The sequence below is a fragment of the Vipera ursinii genome (assembly GCF_947247035.1).
Source record: "Vipera ursinii genome assembly, chromosome: 2".
In the NCBI taxonomy this organism is placed as follows: Eukaryota; Metazoa; Chordata; class Lepidosauria; order Squamata; family Viperidae; genus Vipera; species Vipera ursinii.
The window spans coordinates 84,373,385-84,396,633 of NC_139513.1; the positions used below are offsets into that span (position 1 = coordinate 84,373,385).

The window sequence follows — 23,249 nt, forward strand, 5'->3', positions numbered from 1 at the left end:
TACCACTCTAATGGCAGAAAGTGAAGAAGAACTAAAGAGCCTCTTGTTGCGGGTGAAGAAGGAGAGTGCAAAAGTTGGGTTGAAACTTAACATTAAGAAAACCAAGATCATGGCATCTGGCCCTCTCAATTCCTGGCAAATAGATGGGGAAGAAATGGAGGTAGTGACAGATTTTGTTTTCCTGGGCTCCAAGATCACTGCAGATGGGGACTGTAGCCAAGAAATTAAAAGATGCTTGCTCCTGGGAAGGAAAGCTATGGCAAATCTAGACAGCACACTAAAAAGCAGAGACATCACCCTGTCGACAAAAGTGCGTATAGTCAAGGCTATGGTCTTCCCAGTTGCAATGTATGGCAGTGAAAGTTGGACCATAAGAAAGGCTAAGCGCCAAAGAATTGAGGCCTTTGAACTCTGGTGCTGGAGAAGACTCCTGCGAGTCCCTTGGACTGCAAGGCGATCAAACCGGTCAGTCCTAGAGGAGATCAATCCTGACTGCTCTTTAGAAGGCCAGATCTTGAAGCTAAAACTCAAATACTTTGGCCACCTAATGAGAAAGAAGGACTCACTGGAGAAGAGCCTAATGCTGGGAAAGATTGAGGGCAAGAGAAGAAGGGGACGACAGAGAACGAGGTGGCTGGATGGAGTCAATGAAGCAGTAGGCGTGAGCTTAAATGGACTCCAGAAGATGGTGGAAGACAGGAAGGCCTGGAGGAACGTTGTCCATAGGGTCGTGATGAGTCGGACACGACTTCGACTTCGCAGCTAACAACAACAGCATGCAGATTTTAGGTGTCTTTGTCTTCTTAATCTCCCAGCTGGGGGCCTGCAACCTTCCTGGATTTACATCTGCATTTGTACAGAACTGGTTTCTGCTTGGAGGAGGGAGACCTGGGGCTATCAAGAAAAACTGGCCATGTTTTCCTGCCTCTTCAAAATCCTTTGAGGAAATATATTTTTCTGCCCTTTTTATATTTCCTTCTCTGGGGAGCTGACTTCCCACAGAGGCTTCCTATGGTCTGCAGGTATCTATCTATCTATCTATCTATCATCTATATTAAATTTGGATTGCTAACAAAGAATTAAAGGGAGACTGGTATAGCTATTTCAAGCTGCTTTGCTCTCATCAGCCAGCCACACCCTTCTGAGATTCGAACCTGGGCTGCTTGCACGTTAGGCAGTTGTTTTATCCTTTAGGCCACAGGCTCTTTCTCACTGTCAGCTGCATCAGGGAGGGAAGAGACTAGGGGAGATGTCTTGAGTGTTTTCTGATGCACCCTGTCGACCCAAATATGGGAGAAATTATCATATACCTACACTGGGCTACCATATCAAACAAGGGTAGGGTCATTCTCAGAACTTACTCCACTCTGTCTGGACCAGTGTTTGTCCACATGTAGTTGGAAGCCAATTAGATAAGGCTCTAGTATGGTCCTGTAGGATCTAGATGTAGACAAATCCAGGGCTGGATCACTATCCAACCAAGATAGGATGAAAACTCCAAAACATGATCTTTAAGGGTTAGACATATGCCTGGGACCTGAATGCTTATTTGAACCAGACATTAATACATTTAAAAGAAATTATTTATGTACTACAGTATTAAACTTAAAGCTTTACATATTCATCACTTTACTGGCATGTCTGCATGTCTTACAAAAATAACCCATAATTATTAAAAACAACAAAAATAAAGTACTGAAAACAACATTAAAACCCAAGGATAAGTAACTATAGCTCTTTCCCAAACTGTAAAAAGAAAAGGATTTGCTTCAGTACCAATGATAGGTAACTGATTCCATATAACATTAAAGATACAACTGATTCCATAAGTAAATTCTTAAACAATGTGTATGAAGCCACTGAAGTCTGAACACCGCTCTTTACATAGCTTCAATGAGAATTTTAATGACTGTCAAGATCAATTATTGCATCAGAGATTTCGCTGGCACACAAGCCAGACCCTTTATCTGCACACTCAGAATACAGAGAGGAAAATCCTTTTTTCATTTCATGGTCATGTTTTATTTTTCTCAATACAATTGAAAAAAATGACTTTTGGGAGATTACATAAAAACATGGGAGCTGTTTGCAGTCAAGACAAATCTGCTTATGCATTGCTCCCCTTTCTTTTCCCTTATTTTCTATAAACACAGAAGAATGCTTTCGCTGCAGTTCCTATGCGGGGAAAGTACATTACGGCACGCTACCTACCCTCCAAATGTTGCCTCCGCATTTTCAAACCACATTGCTAGGATTTTTAAGTAGCCCTTTCCCAGTTACGCTGGTGGCAAAGCAACTCTGGAAACAATAAAACGTAGAGTAATTTATTTCAAGTAGCAGAGAAAAACCGCTCGAGCATTGAGCATCTGAAAACTTCAACCTAAACACGCGCCACGCCGTGGGAAGCCACAAAAATTAACCAATCGCTGCTTCTGACTTCATAATCTCTGCACCCAACCCCTCCGTCTTCCAGGCACTACGTGGGCGAAGCATCAGTTTTTACAGTGCCCTACTCTGGATAAATCAGGGAATGTGGACTGTGGAGGGAAAGGCGTGGGACTTTCTTTCTTTTAAAACGGAAATTTTGGAAAGAGAGAAATTAACTATAGGTTAATCTCGCCGGTTTTTTTGACGCTTGGCTCTGGGGGAAAGCAGCGGCGTTCTTCTTCTGAAGCAAAAGTGAGCTATAATGCACTATAAAGCTTTGTTCGGATTTCAGGGGGGGGGGTCTTGAGAATTTTGCAACGTCTCTTTAGGTAGCCTAGTTGCAAATGAAAAAGTAATAAATTAACCTATCTATAGTTCGCTTTTTGTAATCCAGGTTCCTCTGTCGCGTGGAGCGAGAATTGCACCCTCGTTTTCCAAAATGCTTTTCAGACTGCAATACCCTCGCAAAGCAGGGGTGGTGTGGGGGGTGGGTGGGTGATGTGTGTCCACTTTGGAACCACTTTATTACTTTTAAAAAAAAAAAAGAAACTTCTTGTTACAACCTTTAATTAAGCTGCTTCTAACGTGTCAGGTGGGATACGCAGCTCTGGGAGACCGCACTGCTGCCTCCGACCCCTTTCCCCGTCGCATTGCCAAGCATTTATTTCCACGGAGAAGGCCGACCGTCCTTTCTTCTCGGCTGTAGATGCACCGATTTAACACATTCGAGATCCCGGAGACATACATTTAGGAATACCACGAAGGGACACAGTTTGTGTCTTCGCCGTCTGGGATTAATTTATAAAAAAATAAATGCAGGCGGGATATAAATCAATCAATCAACGTGGCTGGCTGGCAAAATTCTGAGAGTGGAAGTCACAAATCTTTAAGTTTGGATAACCCCGATGTAGGTAGCCTTCCTCCCGGATCCACGCTCATTTCCCTGACTTTCTTCCCTCCACTTTCAGGCTGTGGGTGATCAAAGTGCTGCTGCCGCTACAAATCGCACATTCTGAAATTTTGCTCCAAAAGTTCCGATCTAAACTTTCGGGCAGCAACCCTCCTGGCGACGACGCTCAAAAGTATGTTTTTTTTTTTAAACTTGGCCGCCGCTGCCATTCTATAATAAAGGCAGCGTTTCCCAACCTTAGGAACTTGAAGATGCGTGGACTTCAACTCCCAGAATTCCCCAGCCAGCATAGCTGGCTGGGGAATTCTGGGAGTTGAAGTCCACGCATCTTCAAGTTCCTAAGGTTGGGAAACGCTGCTATAATAAAGGAATCGCGGCGGGGAAAGCGGCAGCTTTCTTCCCGCCCTCGGATGTGTGTCGTAATTCCGGAGGTGGGAGGGGAGAAGAAAGACGCCATTTTGTTTGTTTGGCTACTTGAGAAGGGGGAAAACGGCGGTCTTCCCACCTGCTCGTAGCTAGGAAGGGACGGGGAAATTTGTAACGCTTTTCCCCCTCGTCAGGTCAGTTTTGCGAAGAGGAAAAAGGTAGGTGTGAAGTGGAGCGTCTTTGTGACCCCATCTCCCGGGCTGGGAAGAAAGCATTAAATGTTCCGTTTGGGGTAATGAGGAGAGCAAATCGACGATCAAAGTTGCTATAATTTCAAATTTTCTTTTTTTTTCCTCCCCCGAGGTACTTGAATAGCAACAAAAGAGGTTCTTTCTCCCCACCCCACCCCCTCCACGCGATACTTTTCCTGAGGTTCATGATTGCAGTTTTACGTTAAAAGGATAGCAAACGAATATGACTTAAAATTTAGCTCATTGGATAATAGCGGTATGATCCGCGTTGTTATCTCGGCAGCGATCCCGCGAGTAGAAATCCGTTTTTCCAGTCTTAATCTGGAGATGACTAAATATGGGACTGGGCGTGTCGAAGTGTGTACCGCATCTCTCCGAGTGTGTTAGGTGTGGAGGCGAGATAGTCGAATTTTGGATCGCATAAAATAACAGCAGCGAATAATCCCAGCCGAATGAGTCTAATATCGAGATAGTATTGAGATAGATGCACGCCTCTTTTGTTTTGGGACTTCACTCATTGCCAGTAAAATAGATCTACAAGAAAGATCGTAATAAGAAAGGTTAAAAAGGAGCATCCTTGCACTTAATGTGGAGAAGCCACAGTATTAATATGCTATGGTTCGTTGCATTGTATCGTCAGGGATGCCTTTCCCAGTTGAAGCCGGAGCAGGCTCTTTAACCAAAAGGTAGTTGAGACATAACGGTAGGAGCAGACAACATTGATTTTTAATGAGTTTACACATTACAGCGAACCTTGGTAGGATACAGTTCCTGTTGATTTAGCGGGTTCTGCAAACACAGCCATCATGGTTTATTTCATAAACCATAGTTTATTCATAAACCATAGCTTTAACAATGTTTAAATGTCAGCATCTTTCATGGCTATTATGGATGACTTCTGGTGCTAGTGCCTCGTCCTGGACATTTTGGAAGTGTTTACCTGCTCATGAGAAGATAGCCTTGTAGAGTTCTCTAGAGCAGCGTTTCCCAACCTTTAGGAACTTGAAGATGCGTGGACTTCAACTCCCAGAATTCCCCAGCCAGCTGGCTGGGGAATTCTGGGAGTTGAAGTCCACGCATCTTCAAGTTCCTAAGGTTGGGAAACGCTGCTCTAGAGATCTAAATAGTGATGGTAAATTGTAAAGTGTTGGTAATTCTGAAGGTTTTGTATTTAGGGGAGAGCAAGAATGTGTGAGAGTAGACCTGAAATTTATGTGAGGTGGAAAAAATGTAAACTGAGGGATTCATTGTAAGCATTCTGAGAGATGCTTATAGAACTGACTGTGTCATGGGGGTCACTCATTTTTCAAACTGCATGTTGATTCAAAATTTAATACTCCTGGACTACTAAACTGATTACTCTTGTGCACATTGAAAGCAATATGATCACACAGGGAGCTTACTCTCTTGCAATCCCTTCCTCTCCGATCTCTGCTCTTTGCAAAGGAAAGAGAGGGGAAAAAGCAAGTGATTTTTGTAAGCAGTCCCCTTTGCCTGAACCTTTCTTTCCCCTTTTCGTTTGGTTTGCCTTCTAATCACTGCCCCACTCCAGAATCCTTGAGTTCCCCTGTTTAACATCTTATATGCATCAAAAGCAATGTGATCGTGCCTGCAGTCCGGGGCTAGGAGTCATGGATGTGCCATACATACAGCTTACTAATACCCTTTCTCATTGTCAGTGTGATCATATTGCTTTCAGTGTGTAGAAGAGCAAATAAGGATTTACTCTCTTGAAATTTTTTCCTCTCCAGTTTTTCTAAGCCAAAGGGGATATGGGAAAAGGTCAGCCTAAGAGAGATTGCCCACATAAATTGTTGATTTCCCCCTCCCCCATGCTACAACTTGCAGAGTGAAGAGATTGTAGAGAAAGGGATTTAAGTTTCCAGCCCCAGTTTGCCCTAGCAATCATTTCAAGACAATCTAACCTAAAATGTTTTGGATATTTATTGTGTTTTTTTGCCTTGATAGGTAGCATATTGGGTTCAAGTAATGAGGAATGGGAGGGAATACAACAAATGGGAAGAAATTCTCTTGAATTTAAATAAATGATTCTGTTTTTACAGACTTAAAATATTTTTTGTAATTTTTTGTTTGTTATAGTAACTCTGAAGTAAGTCTCACTGTGTAATGATGTTTATTTCCACTAAATTGAAATTAGAATATAACCTTACCTTCATTTGCCATATTCAAGTGAAATCAACTATTGAAATAATAAGAGTCCCTTTTGACTTAATATTTAAGGTTGTGCTTTTAATTTGTTTTAAATAAATTAACATGTAATACTTTTATCTTGATAGATTTTCTTTTAAAAGATGAAGCACTCAAAACAAGCTGCTTATTCTGAAGAGGATGATAAAGGAGAAGAAAAGACTACCAATAGCCAAAAGCATAGCAAGAGGTCTCAGAGTAGTGAAAGAAATTACAGATGCTATAAATCACTTAAAACTGCAGACAGGTACTTCAATATATCTTTCTAATTATAAATATAGGATAGGATAATTATATAAATAGTTATATAATGATTATAAATAAGGTTTAAAGAGGTGAGAGCTGCTTTTATCTGTTTGGTCTTCTGGAAGGGTATTAAAACTTGACTTTTCCAGTTGGCTTGGGTGTTGCTCAGCACTGGAAGTGGTTGATGGGATAAAAAAAATCATCCCTGTGCCATCCATTTCCTTAGTTCTAGATTTTATATAATTTTTTAAAAAATGTTTTTATATTTATCTTTTTACTGTCTGTAAGTTGCCTTATCAGGGAGATGGCTGTCATATAAATTAAATAAGAAACTATGTTACTTTAGTACATTTATGTAAATGTTTTTATTTGATTTTACTATATATATATATATTTTTGCTCTTATGTTTTTTAAAGTAGTTTAGTTAGTATTATAAATGATGTCTGCGTTCCTTTTTATTTAGTGAGACAAGGATAAAAGTTCCTTTTATAGTAACATTCACTGAAGTTCTAGAAGGTAAAAAATAATTTGCTATAGTAAGGAAAGGAACCAACAATTTCTTTAATGACTGGATACATTTATGCAAAGTTTTTGTGAGCTAAGCTTGCAAAGTACATTTTCATGTCTAATATTAATTGGATGTTTTGTCCATTAGAAGGATTATATTGGTGGTACTTAATATAATTTTTATGTAATCGTTATAATGCTGACTTTCTCTTTTTAAAGGTCTACTTTTATATTTGTATTATTTTCTACTGACTATTGTATATCACTCAAAGTTACTTCCTGTGAGATGGGTAGCTCTATACATTTGATTAATAAATAAATTAAAAAATTATCTGAAGTTGAGATATTTACACAGTATGTTTTTAAACATTTTACTTGCTGAATGATCTCTTTGTGGAAAGTGATAACTTTGAATTCCCCTTATTGCTGTTTTTATTGGATGTGCGGAGCCCTATCTCTTGAACCCTGCCTTATCTATTGAACCCCCAGCTATTTTATTTTATTTATTTATTTTATTTTAATTCCATTTATATCCCGCCCTTCTCTGAAGACTCAGGGCGGCTTACAAGCTTAGCAGTAGCCTCATTCTATGTATATGCCTGCTTATTAGGGCTTTTGCCCCCCCCCCCCAGCGGCATTATTACAAAGTCAGCTTAATTGCCCCCAACAATCTGGGTCCTCATTTTACCTACCAGCTCTTGACTGTGGTTCATCTCTGCCATACCTATGCAGGCATAAAAACAATTCATATACAAACTGCATAGCCTAAATTGATTGCTGCTAGTCAGCAAGGATATATGAGGAGCTGGTGTCCTTGAGAATGATCCTGATCATTTTCACTCAGCAGTTCATAACTTACCCTCCCCATAGAACTAAAGCAAAGGGGGATTTTTAAGCATCTGTGATGTTCATTAAAAGCTCAAGTATTATGCACATCAGTCTAAGGCTCATTTTAGTCCAACATTGTCGTTCTCAATAGAAACCCAGATGTACTTCCTACTTCCTTCCCCCCCTCCTCTACTCTCTTCCCTCTCTCCTCTCCTTTCTTCCCTCCCATTCCTTTTCCGATACAATTCAGAGGTGAGGGAAAGAGGAGGAGAAGCGGGGAGAGATGGGAGGGGAGTGGTGACGGAGAGAGGAGAGGAAGAAGAGGGAAGTAGGAAAGAAAGGAGAAAAGGAGAAAGAAAGTAGAGAAGAGGGAAGAGAGAGAAGGAGAGTCAATACAGTGAAAGGGGAAATAGACGAGCAGCACCCAAATTTACGTGTATGTATTTATGTATGGCAATATATTTGTTGACTTGTTTGTGGAAGAAATGGGAAAATAAAATAGAATATTAAAAAAATAGAAACCCAGATGTCCCTGTTGCTCTCACAAACAGAAGAGGGATATATACTCTCTTCCTTCCATTGTTCCCTTATACCACAGGTCTGCAACCCGCGGCTCCGGAGCCGCATGCGGCTCTTTCAGCCGTCTCCTGCGGCTCCCAGTCCTCTGCCATGTGCAGTCCAAAAAAAAAAAAAGTGGGACTAAAAAAGTTCAACCAATCAATTCAAATATGCAGGGTAGGTGCATATCTTGCCTTGGCTCCACTCTTCAGTCAAACCCTGTTCTGCGCATGTACGCACATGCGCACACATTTTTTGCGGCTCCCAGTTTTTCCTTTTGTGAGGGAACCGGTTCCGAGTGGCTCTTTCACTGTTTCAGGTTGCTGACCCCTGCCTTATACCTTATATATGGGAACATCCCAAATCTGGAAGTAAACTGAATCTTCAACATGACTAACCCCTAATAGGCATGTTCTCTGTGAATTTATTCAATATTCTTTTAAAAACTTCCAGTGACTATTGTTACGTGATAATGAATTGTGCAAACTGATTATAAGCTTATGTGAAAAAGTGCTTCCTTTTATTTGTTTACTTATCCTTCAAGTGAACTTCACTGGATAGCCCCTAATCCTAACATAGCTATGCAACTGTCTTTCTGCTGCTTAGTGCAGCAAGGCTGAAGCACTTTGGCGAGATGCTGTGAAATTGACAGTTAAGTTGAGGATGTTTGACTGTTATGTGGATGGTTGTGTTAGCTGCTTCACAAGACCTGGGAAAGGGAATGGGTAAGTGTGAGAAGGTAAAAGTGATGGTGGAGAGAGGGTGATTGTAGTTGGGCTTTAGGGAGTAGTGAGTTTGTTACTGTTTCATAGCCTGTGCTACTTAACACTGTCTTTGGATTAGTAGTGGAATCTCCAAAAATGACAGCCTTTGGAGACTTTACCTGCTCACATACGGTTCAGGGCCACCCTAGCAAGCACGAACCTGATCCAAACCATTAAAGGATGTAATATACAGAATTACTCAGGTGTTAGATCTAGTTTTTATCTCAGGGTAGTTATAACATGATCTGAAGTTTCTATCAGTCCTGTGTCATGGTCAGACTGATTGTTTTTGGGTTGCTGGTGCTGTCTTACCCACCCACCACCAGAAAGAGGTTGGACCTATTGAAAATTACTAGGCAGGAAAGGGACCTTGAGTTAGAATGTGACTGGGCAGTCTGGTCACGTTTGCTGAAGCATGGCCTTGTCCTGTTATTTGGGAATGCTTAATCCTATGACAGGTGAGGAAGAGAACATAGCCTTTCGGACTGTTAACCTAGTTGCCTGTTAAATCCAGTTCCCTTCTGGTTGGATACATGAATGGTGAATTCATCCTTGGATGAGAGGATGCTTTTGCCTGAAAAAGCTGGACCCTATAGTGGCAGACAATTGTAGCCCAATCTTCATTCTTCCTATCTAGGAAAGTTGTTGAAAAGGTGATCAAGTTGCAACTTTAAAAGACACTGACATTATCAGATTATCTGGGCCTGATTCAGTCAGGTTTCAGGCCCAGGCAAAGTAGAAAGACAACATTTGTTATACTTGTTGGTAACCCTTATCAGTGCCAGGATGTCCTGATTCTTCTTGACATCTTTCAATACTTTCATAGTATGTTTCTGGATTAACTATGAAGATTGGAAGTGGAAGACATGAAGTTGCAGTGCTTCTTCTTCCTCCAATATCGGTTGATATTGATGAGGAGGGGAAGAATAAGTTGAAGACTCTTCTTTATGAGATACCACAGGCTCAGTGCCTTGTCCTTCCAGTGCCCTACATGATGCCTCTGGGTGTGATCATCGATTAGGTACAGGTAGTCTTCGACTTAAAACAGTTCATTTATTGACCATTCAAAGTTAAAATGGCACTGAAACGACAATTTTTCACACACATGACCATTGCAGCCTCCCCATGATCATATGATCAAAATTCAGGTGCTTGGCAACTCGTATTTATGATGGTTGCAGTGTCCTGGGGTCATGTGATCATCTTTTGCAACCTTCTGACAAGCAAAGTCTGGGGAAGCCAGATTCACTTAATAATCATGTTACTAACTTATCAACTGCGGTAATCCACTTAACAGCTATGGCAAGAAAAGTTGTACAATGGGACAAAATTCACTTGTCTTCCTTAGCAACATAAATTTCGGGCTCAATTGTGGCCATAAGTTGAGGACTACCTGTATTAGTTGGGCAATACCTAGCAGAATTGGGTATTAATCAGCCTGCCAGTAACATTGATTTCTAATCCTGCCAATAGGGTTAAGTGATGCTGTCAGAGTTTTGTACCAGTGTCTGGATAATATTGGAGGTTGGCATAGGTAACGAGGTTTAAACTACTTGCCTGAATCAAGAGGCCCTTGAGATAGTCACTCATGCTTTGGTCATTGCATACATGGACTACCACAGTGTTCGGTACATGGGAATGACTTTGAAAACCACTCAGAAGTTACAGCTGGTTCAGAATGCAGCAGTGCAAACAATTATGGGTGTGATTCATCACACCCGGGTAACACCTTTACTCCAGGGGCTGTAGTGGTTTAAGTAGGCTTCTGAATATAATTCAAGGTGCTGGTTATTGTCTATAAAACCCTTCATAGTTATTTAAAGGACTGTATGTCTTCCAGTTGCTTCCATCTTGCCTGTACAATTGGGCAGAGTTGCCATGCTGCACATCCCACCAATTAAGCAATGTCATCTAGTAGGATCTAGGAACTGTTGTAGTTCCTTGGGAAATCAGTAGGCTATAGTGCTCTTTTGCATCATTTAATGTTATTTATCCTCTCACATTTTGGTGTTGTTTAACTGTATTGAATTATTGTTTTCATTGTGACTGTTTATACTGTCAAGTTGAGAAACAGTATACATTTCTAAAATAAACTTAAAACACTAAATTGATTGACCATGTCTTCATGGTTCTATTGCCAGGAATTTTCCAACTTTAGGTTCTGAATAGGATTACGCTTTCCCAACAGAATTGGTTATAATATGGAGGTCTTCCTGGCTTCATAGCTTCTGCTTGAACAGCATGTGGCCAGGAATACCTTTGCACAGATTAACCTAGTATGACGATTGCAACTTTTTATTACTGGGAGTTGCTTTGCTTTGACACCATTCACTTTACAGTATTATCCTTGAAGGTACCTTTCATGCCTTTATTGTTTAGTGACCAACTGCTCAAGCTGTTTTAATTTTTTTTTTTTTTGCTTTGAATGTGTTTAAAGATATTCTTATTCTCCTTTTAAGTTTTTTGCCATGTGCTTCTCAAAATTCTTGCATGCGTTCCTTATCATATGCTAATTATTGTTGGTAATTTAGTATTCTTCTTTAGAAATTATTTGACCCAAAAAGAGTTGGAAGTGCTGACTTCCACAGTGATGTTTGGTCTTCAAAGATAGTGGTCACTATATTCTTCTCTTGCAAAATTCTTCTGCATCTCTTTGTTCACTCTGGTTGTGAGCTCCCAGTTGCCACTGTTCTTTTCTAAAAGTCGTATATTCAGTTGAATTGTTGGCTAAAAAAAGTGATTCCATTGCTTAATTACTTGTTTTAATTTGTCATCAGTTTATAAAAAACATATTTTATTGTAAAAAAAACCCTACAATTTCAATGAAATTACATAGGATTTTGTTGACACAGGGTTGTGGAAGGAACACATCCTCAGGATGAAGGAGAGTACTGAGAGGGCAACTTGGGAAAGAAACTTTGCACATTAAAGTTTCCTACGTCATGACTGTATTTTTCTGAAGCGCTGGGCAATCTCCCTTCCTTAATATTTGTGTTTGCTGAATTCAGAGATGTTCTTATCCTGCCCTGTGTATGGGTTTTGTGTGCTGCCTGCATCCCACAATGGGGCTTTGCTTCTTTGTGCGGGCCGGTTGCTGGCATGCTGCGGCCCGGTACTGGTCCACAGACCGGAGGTTGGGGATCTAAGTAGTTCTTGTGTTGCTCAGCATAAGCAATCCATACACTCAGATGGGATAATTCATTGATTATGACTTTTTTATAATGATAGTAATTATGAAGTTTCAGTTCAATTTTTTTACTAAAACCCTGAATTTTGAGTTGCTATAATAACAACTTTCATATGGCTACTCTCTACTTAAAAGAGCTTAACACACACATTTCTATAATAAGCAGTATATTTTCCATCTGAACTCTAAATAAAAAGGAATTCTAATAAAATATTGTGCATTTTTGGAAGCTTATTAGAATATAGAAAATATTACTGGTGTGCAGAACATTTAAAGTCCACGCCATCTCAAACTCAAAACAGCTTGTCTAGATTGAAATATTGTATTTGTTTTGAGTTTGAAGCAGATGTTTCACATTCGAAACAGGATCTTCTGATTCTTTCAGAAATATTTTAAGCTTGAACGCACAAACATGGAATAGCTGTTTCGAACATGACACAAACATTTTGAATTTGAAAAAGGTGATGATGGAAATATTTTGCACACATTTATAAAATATATTTTTTTAATTGCTTTTTTGAAATGGGGAAATAATGTAAATATATTTTCAGTAACTACTTGGATGATAGATCCACACGTGAGAGAGACCATCATGACCGAAGATATGTTGAGGAATATCGAAATGACTTCTCTGACATAGATGACCACGAGCATTATCACAGACATTATGAAAAGAGCCATTGCCATCATTATAGTAAATCATCTGGTCAAAGTGGGAAAAAGAATCATAAACGAAAGCATAAGAAACACAATACCAGCTACAGCTCACACCCGGTATGTATGGTTTAAAAAAGAATAATAAATATATTATTGTTTTTAGGCTACTTCAAGGAATATTAGATTTTCTGAATATAAATGTTTGAAGATTTGATATGAAGTCTGCATTTTATTTTTATTATTTCTGTATGATGGGTTTATGTATGCATGTGGATTCTACAGTGAATGGTATTAACTTTATGAGTTTTCATTTGGCTTAATTTGTCCAAAACTTTAGAAAACTCAAATTACTTTGTTGCCTTTTATCTCGCAGCTCAAAAAATAAAAATAGCTGATTTACCTTTACTTGAATTAGCCTTACAGCACGGTGAAGCAACCTTGTCTAGCGTGTTCCTTATTCTTCAAAATGGATCTGTTTCAGTGGAATTAGTTCATTAATATAATGTCTGTAATGAATTCATCATGTTTCTATGAAATATTTTCAAGCAAATATTAGGTATTGAATGATTTTATTATTATCAGAGAATAAATCTTTTCAATAGTTAGCGAGATCTGAATATTTTACGAATAATAAAAGTATTTTTATTCTATACATTCAAATTTAAAAATGTTGAGATGCAAGACTTTGTTCCTGCAGATGTACATCACCAGGATATTAGACTGAATTTTACAAATTTTATTAATATTTTTCTCTTTAGCTGGTCCAATTATGGAAGATAAATAGTTGCATGAATAATCTGTTGATAAATATTAATCAAATTACATTTTTTTAAAAAAATCAAGATCAGACCTGTTTTATAAAGATAAAAATGACAAAAATTGTTTTTGATTAGCAGAAGTAATTTAAGATTGTAATCTTAATTTTAAACTTCTGTTAATGTAAAATTTAAGAGACAAAATTGTGTTGTGTTTCTGTTGTCTTATAACTTTAAGTATTTATCTGAAAATCTGTTCCTTGCCATGTTTTTCTTCTGTAACATAAACTGTGCCCTGTGAATTTCTGGGGACTGAATTTGAAATTGCTCCTGCCAACTGTTCGTGGCCTGGTGCGTAACTGAATGCCTGAATATCCCGCTGAATGAATTGCGTAATCTACCCTGAATTCACTCTGATATATTGATTGGCTGGACGATCTTGGTGCCGTTTCCAGAAGAGCCACCGAAGGAAAAGATCCAGGAGTGTAGAGGATGAGGAGGAGGGTCACCTGATCTGTCAAAGTGGAGACGTACTAAGAGCAAGATGTATAGAATATTTTTCAACACTTTTAAAAAAAATGTCAGCAAAACATCTATTTAGAATAGTATGTTAGATGAGAAGTGGGGGCGGGGCTAAGAAAGCTTCATTGCTCTCTTTTATCTTTTGTTTTGTCTTTGTATTCTATTTCTTTTCTTTTTCTGCACTCTTAAATGTTGTTGTTTAGACAACCACAGCAGTAAATAAAGCTTAAAGTTAGATTGATAGCTAGATAACTATTTTGTGACACCTATCCAATAAAAGTAACACATTCCGAAGCAGACAGTAAATGTTATAATGATAGACTTAATAGTGTTCACCTTTATTCAGCTAATTCAATAACAGCTGGAATTTGTTTCTTCTTTTTTTTTTAGATGAAATTATTGCTACTTTAGGGGAAGGCGCTTTTGGCAAAGTTGTAGAATGCGTTGATCATGACATGTATGTATTGGGTTTTCTCAAAAGTATTACCAAATGAAATGTGTTTATATGACATTAGAAATCCTTCTGCACATGTTATTAATTTAAGCAAATCAAACTTCAGAAAAATAGTTCAAAATAATTATATGGTAGCTAAATATAATTATTTTTTTCTGCATCTTCTGCACTCAAGGTGTAAACCTAGCATGATAATGAAAGTTTTGCAGTCCAAACCCTAGCTCAGAAAAGTCTTTTAATAATGCAACATGCCAACTCCAAGCTACATTAAGCCCATTCTCTTTACTATTATCTTGATACATGCAACCAAGAATACTAGGCTATAAAAAGGTAAAGGTTCCCCCACACATGCGTGCTAGTCGCTTCCAACTCTAGGGGCCGGTGCTCATCTCCGTTTCAAAGCCGAAGAGCCAGCGCTTGTCCGAGGATGTCTCCGTGGTCATGTGGCCAGCATGACGATGCCAAAGGCACACGGAACACTGTTACCTTCCCACTGTAGTGGTCCCTATTTTTCTACTTGCATTTTTACGTGCTTTCAAACTGCTAGGTTGGCAGAAGCTGGGACGAGTATAACAAATTAAAGTTAAAAAACCATAATGAGGCAAACATGAGAAGAGGTCAGGTATTTGATAAGGGGCCTTAACAAGTGCCTTGCAGTCTAGGCTATGGAACTATGAGGTTCTAGCCCCGTGGTGGCGAACCTATGGCACGCGTGCCACAGGTGGCACGCAGAGCCCTCTCTGTGAGTACACACGCCATTGCCCCTGTCCAAGGCCTTCAGCTGGGTTTTATAAAACCTTTTCACTTTAGGCCTCTGCCGCCGTGTGCAAAAAAAAAGTTTCAATCAATTTCATCTTCTTGTGGAAAAAATGATCTTGCAAAGTTGGAATTGATTGATTGAACTTTTTAGTCCCACCCAGTCTGCCATTACCGCCATGCCTACCCAATGGGCCACGCCCACCCGGCACCCGATGATACATAAGTGAGTTTTGGGCTGCAGTTTGGGCAGTCTGTCTCCAAAAGGTTCGCCATCACTGTTCTAGCCGATTGTCAGACAATCCTTTCTTGCAGCTGGCTGCTTGGATAAGTAAGGTCAGTGGCATTCTCTTGGAAAGAGAATGCCACTGCCCCCCCCCCCCCCCCCCCGCTGTTTCTTTCTGGTGTCCTTGCTCTGTAGCCTCCATGAAATTGCTCTTGAAGCAGTGAAGTCCTCGGTAAAAAAAAAGACATATTCTTCTCAAAAACTGGAGTTTTTGTTGAATTCAGCTTTAAATGTTGTGGCTTTGTATTTTCAAGCTTAGGAATTTCTTATTTTTTATTTGCTATTATTAAATGTATATGCCGCCAAACTCATCTTCATTGAATCCTTTTACTGATTTACTGATTGTTTTAATAGGATATTGGATTATATGTTTATTGTTTTGGTGATTGGAAGGAAGGTGTTTATTCGGTTGTGTAAAGATTTCTATTTACTACTAGTATTTCATATTTTGCTTTTATTGTTTTGAATTGATTGTTAGGATCATTGAAGGGCATGTTAAAAATAATAACTTCTACTAAGCTGCCACTTTGTTTCCTGGCATATCCTTCTATTTTTGAAGAGAAAATTGCTAGATAGGGAAGAGAAAATATGATATGATCTCATGGTTGCAAGATATGGAGACAGTGTTAACTTATTTTTCCTTTGCCTGAAGCTTCATAAAATACTGCTCAGATTCTTTAGGAGGCTCTGGTTCATCATGGGAAATAATGCTGACAATTACAAAATTGGTTAAAAACAAACTGTCAACTCTTGACTCCGGGGGGTCTTGTCTTAATCAGTATGTAATCATTCTTATATATTCTGGTAGGTTTTGATGGTGATATGTACAATATGACCAGTTTGTAATACCACAAAAGATTTCAAATATTATTTAGAATGTTCTAAAGATATAATTTCTTTAATTGTTGCATAACATTTTAATATTATTTCTGAATCAGGACATGCTAGAATTATTGAATCCCATCTATCAGCATCAAGTATCAGATAATAAAGATTACAGCTGATTTTTTCTTATATGCTTGAGAAAGGCTGAAGTTAAATTGCAGTATTTTATTTTCTCAGGAGAGACATGCATGTAGCTATAAAAATTGTAAAAAGTGTTGGTAGATATCGAGAAGCAGCTCGTTCAGAAATACAAGTATTGGAACATTTAAATACCTTGGATCCTAGTAGTACATTGTAAGTATAAACTAAAACATTAATACTATGTTTTAAAAAATAAATAATTTACTGTTTTATTAATGTTTGGATGATATTTTTTATTTCCTAGTCGTTGTGTCCAAATGTTGGAATGGTTTGAACATCATGGTCATGTCTGCATTGTATTTGAACTGCTGGGACTCAGTACTTACGATTTTATTAAAGAAAATAGTTTTTTGCCATTTTCTATTGAACTGATTAGGAAGATGGCTTTTCAGATTTGTCAGTCCATAAACTGTAAGTATATTTAATAATTAAAGAATTATTTATATATAAAATACTATACAGGAATTTAAGTATTGAGTGCTTGCTTCTTTTTCTTTTTCCAGTCTTGCATCACAATAGGTTGACTCATACAGATCTAAAACCTGAAAATATTTTATTTGTAGAGTCTGATTATGTAGTAAAGTACAATTCTAAAATGGTAAGTGCTAAAACATTTCTTGCTAGGTTGTTCCTATGCATTTTTTTAATTCTGTATAATGTATTCAGCTGCCATAACATTTTTTTTAGTATGAGATTCCTGTGTACAATATTTAGTAAGGCCACAGTCAGTAAAATCATTGCACGAAGCACTTGACTTCTTTAAGAAAGTTTATTACTTGGATCACAATATATTCCATTTATAAGAGATTCAAGAAATACAACTAAAACGATGTGTGTTTTTTTTAACTTTGTTACAGAGGCGAGATGAACGCACCCTGAAAAACACAGATATTAAAGTTGTAGACTTTGGTAGTGCAACATATGATAATGATCATCATAGCACTTTAGTTTCTACACGTCATTATAGAGCACCTGAAGTTATACTTGGTTAGTAAACATTTTCAAAGCTAATTTATTAATTTAATCTTCTATAAATAATTGTAAGAATCTTTTTTCATACATAACTTATAATATGCATTCCTCCCTGTCCTTTCCTATTTTTATAAGTAATGGGGGAAAGACTGATGGTTTAAGAAGTCAGGTAAGTATTATTAATTCATAATTTTCAACCTGAGTATCATGAAGTAATCAGAATGTTGTGAATTGTGTTACAGCACTTGGTTGGTCACAGCCCTGTGATGTTTGGAGTATAGGCTGCATTTTGATTGAATACTATCTTGGTTTCACTGTCTTCCAGGTATGCATATAACTTTTTACTTATAATTCCAGAGTTAAATGGAGCATTGAATCTACTTGGCTTTGTTAACCCTTTGATGTGAAATCTTGTGCAATGTGGGTCAGATTATTTATCAGAACTTTATATCATTTACATGAGATAGGTGCTTACTTTAATACAGTATGGCTGAATAACTCCAGCCTTACCTAAGACTATGTTTACTATTCTGGAAGGGACCAATTTCTGAGTACTTCTGGCATGGTCAGAAGACTCTTAGAACATTTACAATGAGTTCAGAACAATTTGTTACTAAAACCAAATGATCATTCTGCATTCAGAACTGTTCCAATGTAAAATGTTTTGCACAGCACTAAAAAAGATTGCACAGTGAATAAAGGTAATGATTACTTAACAACCACGCTGGGTAACCACAATTCCATTGGTAAATAATGTGATTATTAAGTGAGTTTTCATGCAGTTTTACTCCAGTCTTCTTCATTGTCACCTCTTTTTGGAAGTGGACTGTGAAGCCTGCAAATGGTGGTCACTGCGATGGTCTGAAACACTTGAACTTTGATAACGTAAACATGGGGATTATGTCAGAGCCATTGTGCCTTTAAATGATCACTAAATGGTAATTATTCAGCAAAGACTACTTGTAAAATGTACAGTTGAAGAACACTTCATTCCAGGTTTTTGCATAGTTCCAAATTCCAGAACCCTGGAGACAAAACAGTTGTGAAAACATGTTGATATGGGCAAAGGGTATTCTGACTGTTAATACTTACATTTTAGTATACTCTTAATTTCTTTGAACTGGTTTTGTTTTTTGCAGACACATGACAGTAAAGAACACCTGGCAATGATGGAGAGGATACTTGGGCCTTTACCAGTGCACATGATCAAAAAATCACGGTATGCTAGTTTAAATTGTGAAGATGTTTTTCACAAAAAAATTCAAAGAAAACTTTTTTGGGGCAGGGGGATAAAAATATGTCATGCTGGTAATATTTGCATAGGAGTTTATTTGCATGAAACCAGACAAAAAGAATCAGGGTTTATGATCCTATGCAAATATTATCAGCATGACATACTTTTATGCATTGTTAGAAATATCCTTGGGCAGGGCAAAGTTTCCATTCCAATGTTAAGACTACATGCTTAGAAAAGAATAACTGGAGCTGCTGCCGACATTACCCCCCACAGCAAGATAGGGAGCAAATAAATTTTAAAAATAAACTGATTTTGGGAGCTTTTATTTCTGTGTATTTAAAATACACAGCAATGGTTCTGGGTGCTGGGTGCCAAAATAAATAACTGTAAATTAAAGTGCACTGTAGGGGTAGCATCAGTGACAGTATTTTTTTTAAAATGGAGAAATTAATGATAGTTGAGAAAGTAGCTGAAGTCTATGTGCAACCTAAAAACAAGCATCAAGAAGAAAGATGAAGGAAAGATCCCTAAAGGAGCTTGAGAAAAGGAAGAGTACATGAGAGCTTAGGGAAGAAAATATGTGTTTGAAATATTTTGAGTTTGAAAAGAGCTGAGTTTGGAATGCATTATTCAAAGATCAGACTGCATTGAGTATGGTCAAAATAATGCATTTCAAATTTTAATAATTTGTATGTCTCTGTAAGCACATAGGAGTAGCCGCTCATCTTTTACTGCCTTATACACAAGGCTGAAGTTAAAACAGATGTTTATTGGATACTTTGGGTATAAGTTTCAATTGAATTTAATGATGTATCATTTTACATAGGGTTGTATTAAGGATATTATAAACACTCAAAGAGAATGAAGCATTTATGAATTTACTTATGAATGAATAAATTATATTTGTAAACTGCTCAGTCATACTGATAGCCCAAAAATGGAGATTGGCAAGTTACAGATAGCCTTTTTGTATATAGGAAATGTTACTTTCATCATAACCAACTGGACTGGGATGAACATAGCTCTGCAGGCCGTTATGTTAGGAGACGATGTAAACCACTAAAGGTAAGGTGGGCAGGGTGAATTCTTTATCCATTTAATTCTGAAGTCCTAACATTATTTTTTAAAGTCAGCTTTTCTCTCTTTTCCCTAGGAATTTATGCATTGTCATGATAAAGACCATGAGAATCTTTTTGATCTCATCCGCAGGATGTTAGAATACGATCCAGCCAACAGAATAACTTTAGATGAAGCCTTGGAGCATCATTTCTTTGACTCCCTAAAAGATAGATAGCTTTTTCCTGTCTTCCTTTAAGGAAATGATAAGGACAAGGTCTGTCAACATCTGTTGTGAGATGTTGTAAATAATAAATTAATTTGTACAATTGTTTCTGTAAATATCTTATGTGTCTATACTGATGCTCCTGTATTATTTGGTTGAACAGTTACAGCTGATCATGGATGTTATCATGTAAACATTAAAAAAACATTTTTACAAGTGATTGTACTTTTTGGTGTTAAAGAAGAAGGCAATAATGGACTTGGGAACTGTTAAATATTGGTGACATTAAGAGCAACAGTTTTCAGAGGACAGTCAATATTTCAAGAATAAAATATCAGTTTTAATAGGATAATTGAAAATTATCCTGCTTCTCCAAATTTTCACATTGAGGCTTACATTTTAAAATATTACAATATTTTATGTGATTCTTAGATTAATTACCTGCTATACTGCAAAAAAGCATTACTTCAATTCTTAATGATTATGTTGGGATTAACATTTAAAAATATTATTTTTGTTGGGCAGATTGGTGTGGGCATATAGTGGGGATATAGAGGAGGATATAGATAAAACATAACCACTTTCTGATGTCAAAGTGAGATGTAATTGTTTCTAATCTGCCAATTATACCTGGAAGTAAAATAAATGTTTAGTAATCCTAATACAGTTTAGATTAGTTTATGCCCATATAAATGAAATCCTATGACGTAGAAAAAGCATTTACTGTTAGAATACTATTAAGTTGGTCTCAACACTTAGTGATGATTTATTGTGGACCAACATTCTCTGTCTCAGCCTGCCTTCAATTTATAATCTACAACTCATTCAAGGGCATTGTAATCTTTGTCATCCAGTCAGTCCATCTACCTACCTATTTGCTTACCCTTCCATTACTAATCTGAATCTTTCCAAAGTATGTAAATTTTTGCTTGTTGATCATTCTTTTGAGTCGGCCTTTTTTGTTCCATGTTGATGGATTGGTTCTCATTGGAATCCTTGGTATTCTCAGTTACCATATTCAAATCTACGATTCAAAGGCATCTTTACATTTTTCACTCTTTCCACTTTCCCCTGACACATGACCTTGATGTAGTAGTGCAGTGGCTTAGTACCTTCAGTGACCCAGAAAAAGGACACTGGCAGACCTATAAGTTCCTGCTAATGGTGAAAGAATAACGATGTTATATAGCCAATCTATAAAAGGGAGGGGGGAGACGAGGGAAACCAGAGTACCTGCAACAAGAAACTCCCAAAATCATTTTTGAAGAAGATAATGTCAATCCCTTTTTCCACTGTTTTCAAAGAAACTTAAGCAAGAAAATATATTAAGATCGGTTAAAACCATTGTGAAGGCTCTTTTAACATAGCTACGTTAGTTTTTGAATGGTTTATTATAACCATAGAAAAAGTATTTATTGTATTTTTATACTGTTCTTGATCCAAATAATTTAGTTGGGGTACTTCCCATTTTATTCTCATAACAATATCGTGAACTAATTATAAAAAGAGACTGTTTGAAGCAAGGTCATCCAAAAATGTAACAAAACAAAATGCTGAGTCAGATTAATTGTAAATAACCCTATTCAGCTGACCATCAGTTATTATCAATGTCAGATACTGTGTAGTGCCAGAAATTTCAGGTTAATTATGTTGTCATTAAAAATTGGACTTAAGTCATTACAGCAATTTCATGAGGCATTCATATAACTACATGCTTTGGCCAACAGCCCATATTTTATCTCCCATTCATCTTTTCCCCCCTCCTTTGGAAAACTATTCAAGCAGAATGACACAAAGAAGTTCAGATTTCAGAAGAAGTGAAAGCTCCCTAGCGATTCACTTTCCACAAATTTTTGGAGATGTGTGATTAATACAACCATTAATACTCTTCACTGCTTATTTCCTTCCCTTAAAAACCTAAATTTGCATGAGTCAGCTCTGTATTTTTCATCTTTCCTTGCCAGTTCAGAAGTGTACTTTTAATTATTCTGTGTACTATAGTTTTTGAAGAATTTTATTTCACGTGAACACAGATGTGCATTTTGGACATCTGGAATTCTTTGGTGATAAAAAATCTATTTTTTTGCTTTCATGGAAATGATTTTGTTTATAGACAGGAAAAGTCACAATTCTCCCTTTCTGTAAATTTTCTTATAGTGTTGCTGATGTTCTATAGCAGCTTATGAGAAGTCTGCAGGGTGAACTAAGGGAAGAGTTCCCAGTTCATATGATATTGGCTGCCGTTCATAAATCGTAGTTTTATGGCAGTCAAGCATTTATTTTCTTCCAAAATGCAATGTGTTAGTGTTGCTGTTTTTGAAGTAACTTTATAAAAACTGAATAACTGGCAATTTATCTGGGAGTTGCAATGAAAAGATCAGAACAGAGGAAATTGTGGAACTTGTGGGCATGTGTTTACAATAAAGTCAAGTACCACTCATCACAATTTGCTAATAGGGGATGAACAGACAACCAACTTTGAAAATAGGGAAGTTACTGGTTCAAGTAAAGTATAGGAAATACACCTTCAAAGGAGACCTATTTAGTCACACTTACGGTATATTAACAGATCTCTTTTTTATTAATATGCCTATTCAAACTGCTCTTCAGGGACAAAAGAATGATTTGCATTCTGTGATTGCTATGACTTGCCAGGGTATTGGTAAATAATTTATAATTGGCACAAGGTGAGGTTTCATCAACGTGATGATACCTTGATGTAAATCTCCGTCCTGGGCAGTTGCAGTGGAAGTCCCGACTTGGTATAGGTCTGGAGGCTGTTAGGTCTGGATAGGAAGAAATCTTAACACTAACAACTTGATTTTTCCAAATGTTTTGGATTACAAGTCCCATAATCCATAGTCACTGGATTTATAGGAGTAATAGACCAAAAATGGAGAGCATGTGGATTTGCTGTTAATTATACTTTGGCTTGGTTTATCTTAAAATTATTGGGATATTGAGAACTATACTAGATCTTAACCTGGCTGAGAAGTTAGGAAAACATTTATAAAAAATGATTTTTTTCCCCTATAGGTGCTAATAGTTG

At 37.4% G+C, this 23,249-nt stretch overlaps 1 protein-coding gene across 1 annotated transcript; it reads left to right on the plus strand.

Moving 5' to 3' along the window:
- The first annotated feature begins 3,788 nt into the window (after window positions 1-3,788).
- Window positions 3,789-20,410, plus strand: CLK4 (CDC like kinase 4). The gene is made up of 13 exons (XM_083351730.1): window positions 3,789-3,921; window positions 6,252-6,409; window positions 12,805-13,027; window positions 14,121-14,211; window positions 14,578-14,644; window positions 16,746-16,862; window positions 16,954-17,120; window positions 17,213-17,307; window positions 17,567-17,696; window positions 17,924-18,006; window positions 18,821-18,900; window positions 19,896-19,983; window positions 20,072-20,410. The coding sequence occupies exons 2-13, from the start codon at window positions 6,267-6,269 to the stop codon at window positions 20,210-20,212; spliced, it is 1,425 nt and encodes a 474-aa protein (XP_083207856.1). The 5' UTR covers window positions 3,789-3,921; window positions 6,252-6,266; the 3' UTR covers window positions 20,213-20,410.
- The last annotated feature ends 2,839 nt before the right edge of the window (window positions 20,411-23,249 follow it).

Coding starts and splice junctions, on each gene's coding strand:
- CLK4 (XM_083351730.1), top strand. CDS start 6,267: ATGAAGCACTCAAAACAAGCTGCTTATTCTGAAGAGGATGATAAAGGA. Junction 13,028..14,120: donor CCAGCTACAGCTCACACCCG/GTATGTATGGTT, acceptor TGCCGTTTCCAG/AAGAGCCACCGAAGGAAAAG. Junction 17,697..17,923: donor AGCACCTGAAGTTATACTTG/GTTAGTAAACAT, acceptor ATTGTGTTACAG/CACTTGGTTGGTCACAGCCC.